General features: G+C 42.0%; 1 protein-coding gene across 2 annotated transcripts in view; it reads right to left on the minus strand.

Annotated features, from left to right (window-relative positions):
* Nucleotides 1-11,279, minus strand: part of XRCC5 (X-ray repair cross complementing 5) — a 40,386-nt gene extending 29,107 nt beyond the window's left edge. Inside the window, exons 1-7 of one of the 2 annotated variants that reach the window (XM_081885652.1) lie at nt 11,151-11,279; nt 9,368-9,481; nt 8,474-8,657; nt 6,855-6,903; nt 5,438-5,560; nt 2,817-3,005; nt 870-984 (exon numbers count right to left, since the gene is read on the minus strand). In XM_081885652.1, the coding sequence (XP_081741778.1) occupies nt 870-984; nt 2,817-3,005; nt 5,438-5,560; nt 6,855-6,903; nt 8,474-8,657; nt 9,368-9,481; nt 11,151-11,168 (792 nt within the window). In that variant the 5' untranslated portion in view covers nt 11,169-11,279. The remainder of the gene's footprint in view (nt 1-869; nt 985-2,816; nt 3,006-5,437; nt 5,561-6,854; nt 6,904-8,473; nt 8,658-9,367; nt 9,482-11,150) is intronic. The other variant, XM_081885653.1, reaches the window with a different exon arrangement.
* Nucleotides 11,280-15,475: the final 4,196 nt, after the last annotated feature.

Here is a 15,475-nt window from a genome sequence, read left to right on the forward strand (position 1 = left end):
AGTTCCACTGGGTTGCCAGGTCATATGACTGTGCTGAACAGAGCTAGGATTCAGCATACGCCACCAAACATCAGCAACACCCATTTTTCAGGGTTTGTGCCAGCATAAGATCCCTGGCTAAGCTAGGACATATGACTTACACCAGCATAGCCCAACTGTGCTGGGAATCCACTGGCTAAGCTAGAGATCCACTAGATCCTAATTTGCTCATCCCAGCAATCTTGGGTTTTGGATTGCTCTCTTGGGGATTAGATATCCACTGCAACAATTCAAAGGCCCCCTTTCCTTTCCCAGGCATAAGACAGCAGCCAACTTACACTGCACTAGTAAAAATATCCCTGAACACATGAAATTTATTTCACTGATCATCAATGATATGCCAATACTGACAGTTAGAAAACACTGGAAACAATGCCTGAAGTTTTAGGTGCACATAATCATGGATTGACAGTCTACAATGCACTAATTTCTAGTGACTGCAGGAGGCAAAATGCAGATCTAAAAAGTTACAGTGGTCCTATATGCAAGAACACTTTACCTGAAAATGTGAGAAGTTCCCCAAGAGAAACATGTAAGGAATTCATTGCTATGCAGTTTCTCCAACTGCCATCACTTGCGTTTTCCAAGGGAATAGGAGTTTCAGAAACCAGACAGTGAGCTTTATGAAAAACGACCATATTCTATCTCTCTATGCTGTCAGATTTAATAATTTAATAGGCAGCTATACTAATCAGTTACTGCGGTTGAATCTGAATTTACAACTAATTAATCCCTGCTGTGTTTCCTCCCTTCAACTGGCACCAGTGTTGGCATGTGTTCAATTATGCTAATATGGTGCTAAAAATACAAAAGTGGCCGTTGTAACTTACTGCTTTGTAGGCCACAATCCTTATAGACAACTGAGAACCAATTGTGAGCTGGCAAGGCCAAGCCATAGGTCTCCGTTCAACCTTCTTAAACACTGAAAGGCGCTCCAGACTCTCTCTAAATGACAAAACACAGGGGAAAGTGATATGGTGAAACATTTTACTAACTGCCCACAGGAAAAGAACAGGTTAGTTTTAACAAAATTGTGGTCTTGAAAATGTTTTGGTTTTAGATAAATTATCTGTGATTTTTCACATCTTCACATCATAGTAATGTATGTGTTCGATGTGCTAGCTCATACATGTTTATCACAGACAGATCTTCAATTTCACCTTACATCATCTCAAGTCAGGGTGATTTTCAACAGAGACTATTCCCACATCCAGAAATGTGCATGAATCCAGTTACATGTGACATTAAGGTTGATGACACTGTGGTATTTATTTTCCAGGCATTTTAACAGTTCTGCTGAATTCTTGAATCACTTGAAGCTCACTTGTTGTACCAGTATAGTTAGGATGGAATGTGGCAACAGCACCAGTCCAATATCACAAAACATGTCATTGTGTTACTACCTCAGCAATGTTATATCAGCAACAGAGACGGGTATTTCAATGCTCACCAGTTGCTTTCATCCCAGCCATGAAACACACATATCTGAGAGCCGCAGCCAGATAAAAGCTCATGGATGGCATGATGCAGAAGGAGTGCAATGTGTGCTATTTTTCACCCAGGTAAAATCTGTTAGGATGCATAGCAGAGCCCTCTCTGTTATGGCACCCACAGTATGGAACTTGTTAATAAGAAAAACATGCCTAGCTGACTACCTCCTTAGAAGTACAGTGGTGCCTCGCAAGACGAAATTAATCCGTTCTGTGAGGCTCTTCATTTAGCAGTTTTCTCGTCTTGAGAAGCAAGCCCATTGACAGCTTAGCGGATTAGTGCTATTAGCGGTTTAGCGGCTTTTAGCGATCAGCTGATAAGCGGCTTAGCGGCTTAGGAAAAGGAGGGGGAAAGGGGAAAAAACCCGCAGGAACTCGCAAGACATTTTCGTCTTGCGAAGCAAGCCCATAAGGAAATTCGTTTTGCGGAGCGCCTCCAAAACGGAAAACCCTTTCGTCTAGCGGGTTTTCCGTCTTGCAAGGTGTTCGTCTTGCGGGGCACCACTGTACTGCACTACCAGAAAACATTTTCCTTTAGAAAAGCCTTTGTCAACACTTCACAGAACCAATAACGTCACTGGACTGCGGTTTAGATCAGATTAAAGAGCCACAGCAATGAACAATAAACTTTCACAGCTTATGGTTTTTTTCCTGATTGCTGGTTTAAGACTTATTTTATATCATTAGGCTAGAGTTTATTCCCGTTGTGAACTGCTTGCCATGAAACTTCCCAACAATAAAAAATCAACAAAAATAAATATTTTTAAAATGTCAAATCCAATGCAGATATAGGTTTGGATACTAATGTTTGTTGTAATTACATATTGGAAAGGAAAGCAATGAGTAGAGCTTGTCATTTTCAGGATTATTTTTCCCTTGCTATTTTTGTGTGCTGCTGCTTGCTTGTTTTGCTTTGAGGTTTTTACACACATTTTAGATTTTAAGCTATCTTTATTTTAATGTGCAGATGCCTGCAAGCAGAGAGGCACCTCCACTGTTATCAGTAAATAATGAGCACTGCTCTCCTGTACACTGCTATTCCCGGTGCTATTAAGGCCCAGGTTTGCTGCTGAACATCTATCTTGGCCTTACGAACCTAAAACATTACAGTGAAGCCAAGTTCCACCATAATGAAAAGGGAAATACTTCTATGTAAAGGAACACTATGGTGTCAGGAGGAGAAAAAGCCCGATTTATGCAAACAAAACATCTGTGGGCATGAAACTGGGAGGGAAATAAATACAAGCAAAGTTTCTAATAATGGAAGGAGGAGGAATTCAAGGTTACCTGAAAGTATAAATGTCCTCCAGGCCTTCTTCATTGGCTAAGGAAAACATAAGCTTTCTCACCATCTGAAGGCCTTCTTTCTGCTGCCCAGATAGCCCCTTCCTTGGAAAAGGGTTTTGGTCCCTACTGGAATGCAAACCATTCCCCGCATCCCCGCTTCCATCTTCGTCATTCGCTGGAAATGGCAAGCTAAGAATACAATAAAGAACAATTTCCATTCACATTCCTCATTCACCAGAACAACTACAAATCAATTCACTGACTTTTATTTTATTTTTTCCTGAAATGAAAGAAATGTGAATTGACACTTTGCATCCTCCCTTTATTCTGATGCACGTTCAATTGTCATTCTGAAACCTTAGCAAGCCAGCCCACACTGATGCTCATTTATTGCCACGCTATTAGTCACTTGTGACATGACAAGCTCTGTATAGGATCTTTTAAAGCTCAAACTTGGAGTATTCATAAATAAAGTTGACGTATTTTTCTCTGCGGAAAGAAATTGGATTAAGAATTTTGCATAATACATCTGCATGAAATTATCTTTTGATGTAATTTATATGTCAACAACTAACAGTCAAATTATACATAATGTTAAATGTATCATTTTTTCCCCTTAAAATTGCAGCAGTGGAGTGTGTAGGGAGGTCAAATCAGAATTGAAGCAGTGGCAATGTGAAATGGGGATTTAACCCTTTCCCCACACATGGAAACCCCCCTTCCCCAAGCAGCTGATTACCCCAAGAGGGAAAAGGTCATTGGGGCAAATAGCAGTTTCTTTCCAGAAGTGGCAGAAGGGAAAGGAATATATTTTTGGGGAGTGGGGGCACTTTTCACCAAGACTGTGATGTGGTGTGAAAAGGTTAACCCCTCCTCCCTGTATGTCTTGGGACAGACTTCTCCCCTTCCTAGTATAGCCATTAAGAAAAAGGAAGGAAGACGGAAGCTAAGATATGCAGTTCACATGACGTGTTTGGCTCTGAGCTTACAATAAAAGGACCTAAAGAATGGAAGCACCCATTGGAAAAGCCAAGTTTCCTTGCCCCATGCATTTCAAGTCACTTAATTCACTGAATGACCACAATGGTCTGTGCATGCCTGCTTCCTTTGGGACTTCTGCCCTTCAGATTTCATCCACGGCATCTTGCCAATTTTTGCATTTTGCGATGTGAGCTGAGTGAAAGCAGTTTTCTTTCTCATCTATTGAGCAGGTTATATATTAACCTGGGAATAAGCTTCACTGTAATCAATGAGCTTACTTCTGATCAGACAGAACAATCCTATTTATGTAATTGATCCTAGCATAGCAAAGGTGAAGGACGGGGACGGAGGGGGGGAGATGAAACGGAATACTATTTTAGAGACCTTTGTCTATTTTGCAGCATCAATGGTGTCTAAATATCATTATTGCCACTGGCATATGACAGTTAAGATAATTTCTTCTTAGTATTGCTTCCTGAAAGAGCCAAATCACAACCTGTAGTCTTTTTCTGAATACATTAACAGGGCAATCCTAACCATATCTGCTCAGAGGTAAGCCCCGCTGGGTTCAATGGGCCTCATTTCCAGGCACAGGTACATAAAGGAAGTTCCCAATGAGCAGTTGCTTGCTTGCATGCAGCCCTACAATTGTGCTAAAAATATGGGTATGCCTGCACAGAAGCAGAAAAAAGGCTCCGAAATATAGCAATGGATGAGTAGAATTAAGGGCCGTGAGAATTTCAGCTATTCTCCAGGGATCTAGAACTGCTAAACCACAGGCAAGATCCAGCCTATAAAAGCTTCTGAAACGGCCTGCCAGCCATAATGGCATAAGCAACATCATAAGAAGACTCAGGTGGCACAATGGGGTCAGTGCATCTGGCTGTTAACCAGAAGGCTGGTGATTCAAGCCCACCCAGGGACAGCCGTAGGCAGGATTCCTGCATTGTAGAGGGTTGGACTAGATGAGCCTTGCGGTTCCTTCCAACTCTATGATTCCATGATTCTAAGAAAAGCTGTCACCAGTCATTCTATACAAGTGCTGGGCTGGGGGAAGAGATTTAAAATGTCCTGACTCAGCCCGGTGATGCAATGGGGATGAATCCCCATGGCCCACCTTGCTCTTCAGACTGAAGAGAAGTTCTGCCTAGTCGAGAGCAATTGTGGGAATGAAAATTACCTTTCCCACCACTCCTCAGCTGATCTGCATGCATCAGCTAAGGAGCAGTGAGTATGTGCACCTATGATTGTGGACCTTGGCATACCTGGGGGGGTCTCACTCCACCCACTTTGGGGTCTGGTTCTGCCCACTCTTGAGCTGAGGCCCCCCAACAGTTGACATCTATCAGCAAAGGAATGTATACAACCCAGAGCTTTTGTGCTATTTGCAGAATAAGATATCCCAAATAAGGGCAAAATATGCAAATATGCTTTATTTGCATAATTTATGCAGCTTGCAGAACTATTCTGGATGCAGACTTGTTAAGTTTTTTGTTTGAACGCACAGCCCTGCTTATATAAATTTTTAGTGCCTTTTTGAGAAAGGTGCTACATTAGAGGCTAGAGTTAGAGAAATGACATTCTCTTTCTTAGAACAGGACAGAGTTGAAATAATATTTCATAGTTCTCTCCTCACTCACAAAAACTGAAGCGAAATACCAGTATTCTTCATGTTAGCAATGATAACATCCAGTTGATCCTCACTGAAGGGACTACTGAGGTCTGTAAAAACTTCAATGTGTCGTTTGTCATATTTTTTCCCACTAAAAGAGAAGGCAAAATAAAAGAGTTTCAAAAGGACAGGTATTTTGAAAGCTGCAATATTTTGACTGCTTCTTTACAAAGAGCAATTTATACTTCTAGTAAGGCCACATATGATTAATATGAATCCACAGCATGTCATGTATTTGCTGTGTTTGGCCATCACAATATACCATATTTTAGAGGGATGTGATTGGACCTAGGTAACGCCTAGTTAAGCTGACATGTTTAAGCAAGCCATAATTAACCTTAACCAAAGTATAAGGTTCGAATGAAATGCTAAACTTTATTATTCTTGCTATCCACCTTGAACTGTCAGGAAAGGCAGGATATAAAATTGTTAGATTAACACAAATAAATAAATAGAACTGCCATTTTAATTATTCCCTCCCCTTTATTACTCATTGGGGGAAGCATCTGCTTTTCCAATATACAGTGGATGCTTGGGTTGCGAATGTGATCCATGTGGGAGGCACGTTCAAAACCCGCAGCATTTGCAACCCGCAGCGCCGCGTCTGCACACGCACGGGTTGCAATTAGGCACTTCTGTGCATGCGTGGCTGCCGAAACCCAGAAGTAACCCGTTCTGGTACTTCCAGGTTTCGGCACATCCGTAACCTGAAAAAATGCAACCTGAAGTATCTGTAACCCGAGTAAAATTAACCAAGTGCTATATTCTACTTGATATCAGTCATGGAAAGTACTCTAGTGTCAGGTGAGCTCTGATTTTCCAACACTTAAGTCAATGGAAACCTGCAATTTTTACATTAGCGTAGACCTGATTCTTAGCACTGTGCTGTTGAACAAGTGCCCAATTAACCTGAAAGCAAACTTCAAAAATGGGCTATGAAAGACTTAAGTGGCTAAAGTTCAGCAGTGAAAACAAATGAACAAACAGAGCAGAGCGGCGAGGGAAACCCAATACTTTTCATTTTCAGCTTGTTATATACATTAAGAGTAAATGTCATTTTGTTCTTCAAAGAACTTCCAGTTCGTTATCTCAGGGAGAATTTGGGTCCACCAAAGCTGGTTGAGAGGTACTAACACTTCCTTTACAAAAGTAAACTAAAAATGTCCTGAAGGCTATCCCAAAATAGCCCTATTTACTAAGCTGTCTAATACACACAGAAGATTTTGAGCTCTCTTGTGGTAATCAGTCAGAATCCTTCAGTATTTATTATCTCAAAAACACTCCTTCCATAGTAAGATAATGTCCCAACACTAAAATGGAGTCAGATCCATTTTCAAAACTGCGTTTCAGAATCCTTAAGGGCAGTTGTGGGCCGATATACTTACATTGTTTCCTTTTGGAGCAAGTCCATGCAAACAACAAGAGCATCAAGAACTAAGCACATTAAGAAAAGATCCTTTAATCTTTTAAAAAAACCACAATTTGATACATGCTGACCAGGATACAGTCATTACTGTGCAGCCTAATCACAGTAATATTTGACATTTAACGCATCTGAAGTGTTCAAAGCATTTAACATATCTCAATAACAGCCCTGTAGAGCAGTGTTTCCCAACCTTATTCCAACTGTGACCCCCTTCTGACCTAGTTTCCTTTCTGTGGCGCCCCCCATGGGCATAGCCAGGGGGGCAGCTGCCATCCAATAAGTAAAAATCAATACAGTGGTGCCTCGGGTTAAGTACTTAATTCGTTCCGGAGGTCCGTACTTAACCTGAAACTGTTCTTAACCTGAAGCACCACTTTAGCTAATGGGGCCTCCTGCTGCCGCCGCACCACCGAAGCACGATTTCTGTTCTCATCCTGAAGCAAAGTACTTAACCTGAAGCACTATTTCTGGGTTAGCGGAGTCTGTAACCTGAAGCATATATAACCTGAAGCGTATGTAACCCAAGGTACCACTATACAAATCAATACAAATCAGAGGTTCCGCCCCCCAACAAAAATCCTGGCTACGCCCATGCCCATGTTCTATGTAAACAGAACCTGTTTTATTTATAATTTTTATAATACAGTCCAAAAGGCGCACAGGGAGCTCTGTATATATGGGAGAATTTTAAAAAGCAAGTGGTCTTCACTGACCTGGTGCAAAATATCTTGTCATCCAGAGGAGCCCTGGCTGCCTAGATAAAACACTACAGCCCCACACACCCTTACCTGGAAGTATGGTCCACTGAACTCAGTGCAACTTTCTTCTGAGTAGACACTTATTTACCAGATGCAAGGCAGCAACACCAGATGACCCCACTCAGCTAGGCGCTGGGATGGATTTCACCCAGACCTTGCAGAGTCAGGCCAACACTGCCAACAGGCCCTATGTCCCTTGGCACTTAAATCAGGGGTGGGAAACACAGCAGTAGTCCTGCTTTGGCCTGTCAAGCCATTTCCCCCAACTCATGCCCCTCTGCCCCACACCTGAAGTCACATGTGAGGCAGGTAAAGACATGACTGGATTTGTTCCGCGAGTTTCCCCTGAGAATCTTGATCATGCCACCAATCCTTCCAGACAGCAGGGTCAAGTCACTGGCAGGATTAAAGTCACTGATGGGACATGAGTTTAACACTGCTGGGTAGGCTGCACAAGTGAGCACCCCTGTAGAAAAAAGCTTTGCCAATAATGAAGTTGGCAAAGCGCCATGCACCCCACACTCAGCTGGATGTCGGGTGCTTGGGAAGTGCCGTGCAAGAGACTTTGGCAGGTGGGAGGGATAAACCACCTGTCAATCATCTGACATCATAATAATACCATGTCCTGCCCACCTGTCAATGGTGTTCTGTCGGGGTGAGACAAATAACAATCAGGCCCACTGAGCCAAATAGGTTTGTCTTAAATAATAAGGGCTCTAGGAGTGAATGTGGCAATTCCAGACACAGTTAAAATATAAACTCCCAATCTTCCATGCAGCTGTAATCTGGTGAAAAGATTTTCAACATTCATAAAGGATACTGTCCCCATGTTCAGAGCCAGGCTGAACCATATTTTGTATGTCTTCCAGCAAATCAAAATCCGGCATCATCAGGTGTCTGTGCACAGTGATATGCTGATATTGGTCCCCGCTGGCAAGGCTATTTGCAGTGTCCTCTGTGCCAAATAAAACCAAGGCGATTTCATCTTTACTCTCAGCAAACACCTGCAGATGGTAAAAGATGCCAGTGCAGATACAAAGTGATCAGTATAAACTTTGCTACTCAGCTTCAGATTACTATCGATTCATTTTTCCTACCTTATCTGCATCATATACGAAACATATTGAAATGACATTTTAGGTTCTGTGGTCAGCTACCAAACTGTTATGGGAACTACAGTTCAATATCTGGGGAAAAAATCCCGAGGCTAGAAAATACAGTTACAGAACTTTGCCTCCCCCCCCCCCCACTGGAAGGGGCAGTTTTAACATAAGTTGAAAACTGAAGTGGTGGTAGGAAAAATCAATGTGCCAAATAGATTGGTGGAACAGAATGCATTATCAAAGAAGTACAGTAGACATTCTATATTTCTGTTACAGCTATGTAACTTCAAGGAAAGAAGTATGAAGCTGAGGGGAAACATGGTGTGCAAAAAATTGTAAACCACAGGCAGGGGCAACAGCCTCAACGCCCCTGAAACTGCCCCTGTCTTCTATCCCATCGGAGTTCTTTTTTTCCTATTCATTTCTGCCTTATTTCCCCTGGTTTATAAAGTTAACAAAACACTGCAGGCCTGTTTTAAGTTTTACTTCTTCCCTTTCACATGAAGTGAAGTTTAGCCCTGTTCTGATGTCATCATGCTGTGAGTTTTTTGCAGCAGCTTCATCTTTATCATAACTTCTACTGTTCATCCCACCCCTCTGAGCTCTTTTACCTGTCGCTGCACAAACATTGTCATCACTTTTTTGGCTTGTTCAAAAGGAGAGTCTTCTCCAGGACCAGAATTGCTCATAGAAAAGCCGACATCCATACACAGGACCACTGCTGCCTTCAGAAAGAAAAAGTACAAGCTGAACTAGAATATGGCTAGGCGAAATCATACAAGCACCTATTCCTTGAGCTGTAACATTCTACACCTACATGCTACTGCAAAGGAAACTATGGAACCAATACAGCTTTCAGGCTACAATTCTATACCCACTGGGGGTATGCCCAGCTCGGTTTAATGGATTTTACTTTACTCAGAAGTAGGCATACACAGAATTGTTTTCACAATTTCTACCTGTCTTGTCAAAAACACTGTAGAAAAATAAACCACAATACACACTCCCAGCAAGACTTGGGGGAAAGTCCGATTAGCTTTGTAAAATTGCTTTTACAATAGAAATAATGTGTTCAATGCAGTAAGGGTAAAAATGGAGTGCTTATATAGAAAAACCCCATAGTTTTTTCTTTATTCAGTTTATTCAATCTATGCATTTCGGGTCGGAGGGCTCTCCTGAACAGAAAATGCTTGCTCTGCCTGTACCACTGAAGCTTTACAATCACTCAGCTGAGCAATACTGTTGGATCCAATCCAATATTTATAACCCACCTTTACTCAAACTATAGGAATCAATTTTTTAAAAAATCAGGTTCCCCCATGTCCTAAACTTCTCAAATATATTTGTTCATGTCTTGGATGCTGGAGTCACAGAACTGGAAGAACTGTTTGGTTTTTTTAAATTTAATAGCTTAGGGTTTTTTTTAATTGCATGTTTACTGTTTTATATTGTATTTATACAAGCTTTGCTACATAGAAAGCTGCTTTATGGTGGCTTTCCCGCTCAAAAAGTGGGATACTAGTATCTAAATAACTACATAATAATGTTATTATAGAATTTAAGAGGTTGCGTCCAACAAACAAACCCCTTTTATCTGCCTTTAGAATTGGGGGAGTGAGTGGGCATTGCAAACTACTTTACTGCTTGATCCCAACAGGTAAGTTTCTGATATGTGAACAAGGTCTCTCTCTCTCTCTCTCTCTCTCTCTCTCTCTCTCTCTCTCTCTCTCTCTCTCTCTCTGTGTGTGTGTGTGTGTGTGTGTCTAAGTACCACAGTGTGTATAATCACTCCCTTGATTAATCTGGAATACAAGGCATCACTTGGTTCTAAATGCAAGTGTAGATTAGGTTGCAATCCTGCATACACTTACATGCTTGAACTCAATGGGTCTTACTTCTGATAAGATATGCACAGAATTGTACTGTAATAAATAATAATAATAATAATAATAATAATAATAATAATAATAATATTTTATCGCGATCCGCTTTGTGCAGACTTATCTGCCCCTGAAAAGCAGGATGCAGTTCTGATTCTATATATGTAGGATTTCGTGATAATCTCATCATAGGTAACCCCCCCAAACCCCCCCCCCACACACACCTCACTAAGGATTAGAAGCCCCGCTTTCAACTAGAATAATAATAACGATACATTCTTAAGCGAGGGAGGGGAAGAGACTCCAATCGCTAAGCATCTTGAACCGAAGTCCAATGCTAGGGGATGAGCCCGTGTGAAGCAGCCGAGAGAGGCGGGAAAAGTTCCCCTCAGGCCCTGAAGCCTCCCATTAGCTCTGTCAGGGCGACGCGCGTCTCTTTCTGAGGGAAAGAGCCTACAGGGGACCAGCATAGGCGGCGAGGTCCGTCTCTCACGCCCCACCACCCGCGCGTTACCTTCGCCCCCCGCGACATCGTGCTAGAAGCGGCTCCCGCTACGTCTTCCGCGCCTCCGCCGTCTCTTCCTTCCGGAGTCTCTCGGCCTGGATCCGGCCAAGTCGGTCTGGGCGCGGCCGTGGGAACGAGCCCCACAGCGGCCCCTCGTGGTCCAAGGAGGAAGGATGGAGGGCCGCAGGAATTGCGGTTACAAGGAGGAGAGGGTTGCGTTGGCACAAAAGAGGGTGCTCAGGCTGCAGTTCTAATGCACGCTTCCTGCAATGATTTAACAGTGCCGGATTTACGTATAAGCTCAACAAGCTATAGCTTAGGGCCCCACTCTCTTGGGGGCCCCCAAAAAAATTAAGAGGGGGAAACTGGATGTACATTTCCAAAATATAAGATAAAAAAACAAATAAAATAAAACCTGCATTCAACAACAGTGTTTTGTGTTGTGTAGGCTCCTATGATGTAAGTAATGGGCCCTGCCTGCTAGCCTGCTCCCTAAAATATCACTGGTTTGCTCATTTCTATATATAGGGTACCTACATTCTGCTGTTTATAATTATTAGTAGTTTGCATCATATATTTGCACCTATTATTACTTCATGTTATAGCAAGTTTCTAGAGACTAGATTATGAGTCTTTGTAAATTGTGTTTCTAATGGAACTTTTGTTATTGCCAAATGCCAATGTGTTTGCATTATTAAGTTTGTTATGAATAAAAAATCATTTGAAGTTAGAGCTTAATAATTATCTCACTATTAATATACTTAATTGTATTTCACTTCAACAATTACTTTGTTAAAATGCATATTTTGTAATGTGCAAATAGCTTTCGATACCTATTAGGTCCATAAATTACTCTATAGCATATATTCAACACAAAAAACAGCTACAATTTGTTGTTGACAAAGGACAGCTGGACATATAAAGGGCCTCAGTAGCTTAGGGCCTCATCAAACCTAAATCTGGCCCTGATTCTTCAACAGCAACTTCATTGGACTGGTCGTGTTGTGCGGATGCCTGATTAGCGTCTCCCAAAGCGACTACTCTATTTCCAACTTATGAATAGAAAGCGTAATACTGCTGGTCAACAAAAGAGGTTTAAAGACTCTCTCAAGGCAAATCTTTTTAAAAATATAGTATAAACACGGACAACTGGGAAACACTGGCCTGCGAGCTCTCCAATTGGAGAACAGCCTTTACCAAATGGGTCATGGGTTCTGAAGACGCTCTAACTCAGGATGAAAGGGAGAAACGCGCTAAGAGGAAAGCACGCTTGGCAAACCCTCACCGTAATCAGCTTCCACCCAGAAACCTATGTCCCCAATGGGGAAGGACGTGTGACTCCAGAATTGGCCTCCACAGTCACGGACTCACAGCGAAAACCGTGTTCATGGAAAACAATCTTACTTGGCTACGAGTGATCGCCAAAGATGAAGATAAGAAGGAGAGAGGAAGGAGTAAAAAGATGTGTTGACACAAAAGAGGATGTTCATGCTGCAGTTCTAATGGACACTTCCTGGGAGTGAGTCTCCTGGAAGCCAACGGCTCTCTCTTCGGAGCAGACATGTATAGGGTTGCACTGTTCATATCATAAGCCTAAAAGAGGACAATGAAGATTGGGTGTGTGTAAAGAAATGCCCCCTTTTAAAAAGGAGAATCTTTTCACCCCACTGCACAGCAGTAAGTTCAAGCTTCCCACCACGTGGATCCTTAAGGATGCAGTCCTGTACTCCCACTTACCTGAGGGCTCAGCTCCATGAGGCTTCTGAGTAGATATCTGTAGGAGTACAATAACCAATCTCAAAGTATATGGGAGAATGGGATGCTAGGAAGAGCGCAGAGAGAAGAAACGTCGTGCATCTGCAGCAGGACAACCAAATGCCTTCACCTGCCCCAGCTGCAACAAAACATGTCTCTCCTGTATCGGTCTCTGCAGCTGTTACTCAACAATTTGACTTCACCCCCAAAGGCACACTCCTCCATCAGCTCCAAAGATGGACAGATGCCAACCATTTGTTTTAAAACTACTGGTTTTTACTTAGATTTTATGTCCATTTGTTTTTAAAGATTTTATCAGTATCTTTTATGAATATTTTATATTGTTTTATGTAAGCCACTTAGAGGTTTGGGTTGATTAAGTAGAATGTAACTTTTGTTAAAATATGGGAGTTCATTTGGAAACAGAGGTATTGTTCACCGACTTTTAAAAAAGCTAAATGTCTGTGTATAGTATCTGCTAAATTAAATTGCAGTTTCCTTTTGCAGAGTATGGCATCCTGTTAAATATATGCAATTTTAAAGGAGGGAGGAAATCTGATAACCCAAGAGGGAATCTTATTCATTTCCCATCCTTCCTTAAAGAAGATGCCCTTGGTATCCTAAATGAACTTGAACAAGTTCCACCCTGGGCTGAAGCAGTGATTCAGGCAAAACTGCCCAAGGCTAAACTTAATTTGGCCACTTTACAAGAGAACGAAAAGAATAGGCCTCCAGTGGCATCCAAAGAAAGGGCACATTATCTCAAACAGCCGCAGCTGTAATGCTGCAGGACACTGTGGTCCAGATCAGTGTGAATGGATTCTGTGTACAGTTAAATAGACCACTTTCCATTTTCTCCATGATGGGATCCTTGTGTAGGCTGTCTGAAGTTCAAATGGAAAATACACAAAGCAGCAGGTGATGTGAACAATTTTGGACAAGTCCCTCACCATTTGCTATGTTTTTGGAACAACCAGACTCTAAAGGAATAGGAGTGGGTGGTGGGTGGAGGAAAGCTTCAATCATTTTGCAAGAAATTGGCAGGTGGTCTATACAGAGGTTTCCAAAACACCTGCGGTTTTGAAAAAGTATCTGTTGAAATATGGTTTTTTAAGGTCTTAGACCCCAGCATGAGATAGATCTGCTGGCTACAGAATTGCCTTATCTGTAGCAGCTTTCCTTAAACACTTATTATGCACTGTACTCTATGCTACCACCTGCAGCTCGCCATGACTGTCTAGCAGTTATTGATGATTCCCTGCAGAGGTGCATGTAAGTGCACAATTTACTTCCTCTATTTGAGCACACATACCTGAAGAAGAATCCCCTGCCTACCCATTTTATGAATGTGTATAAATAAACCATGTGCCCATGGTCTGAAATTGAAACAGAGCTTGTATACAGGTGGTTAATGTTTCTGTTCACCCTGTGGAATAAACTGCATATTTAGTTCTGCATCAGCATGGTTTTCAAAATGGTAGCTGGGGAAGTTTTCATATTACAGTGGTACCTCAGGTTACATATGCTTCAGGTTACATACACTTCAGGTTACAGACTCCGCTAACCCAGAAATAGTGCTTCAGGTTAAGAACAGACCTCCAGAACAAATTAAGTACTTAAACTGAGGTATCACTGTACCAGAGTTTAGGCATCCCTTTGCCTTATGAACACTACAAAATGCTAATGCATTTCTACAACCTTCTTGTTAAACTATTTAAAAATCCACCCACAATATTTTGTTTAACCAGCCAGCCCGTTTGCACAAGTCCGGGTGCTACAAGGCAACTTGCCCCCAAATAATTCTTGCTTACCTTAGACCACGCATTTCAGAAAATCCATCACCAGCTAATTAAACTTTTGAGGTGAGGATATATAATTTACTTATTAAATCTATATGCCACCCTTCATCGGAGGATCACAGGGCAGTTTATAAAGACAGAAACGCAAACAATTAATAGGAAACATTTCCCCACAGTAAGAAAGATTTTGACAGTGAAGCAGACTCATGAGTAGCGAGTTTTGGACATGGGCATCTACAGGAATCTTTTGAGAAGGGGAGACAAAGCAAAATACTGGAAGTGGGAAGCAGGCTAGTTTCCCACAAAGAAATGAAAGCAGTGCCCATGTGTTTTGCCACATTACCTCAGGTTCTACAAATGCTAGAAACGTAGGGTAGTATTCAATTAACTCATAGGTAGGCAAACTAAGGCCCAATCACCTTCTCAATCTGGCCCGCAGAGGGTCCGGGAATCAGCGTGTTTTTACATGAGTAGAATGTGTCCTTTTATTTAAAATGCATCTCTGGGTTATTTGTGGGGCATAGGAATTTGTTCATTTTCCCCCCTTCAGAATATAGTCCAGCCCCCCACAAGGTCTGAGGGACAGTGGACTGGCCCCCTGCTGAAAAAGTTTGTTGACCCCTGAACTAACTCCTCATGCATGTGAAATTATGTCCATTTTTGTAATGGGACTTCCCTCCCCAATCTCATGGAAGCAGATCTGCTCAAATGCGCCAGCCACACTGCACCCTTCCCCAAACAGCTGGTGTCAACATTAGTGTGGGATGAAGCAAACTTGAA

The sequence above is a fragment of the Podarcis melisellensis genome (assembly GCF_964234715.1).
Source record: "Podarcis melisellensis genome assembly, chromosome: 1".
Lineage (NCBI taxonomy): Eukaryota > Metazoa > Chordata > Lepidosauria > Squamata > Lacertidae > Podarcis > Podarcis melisellensis.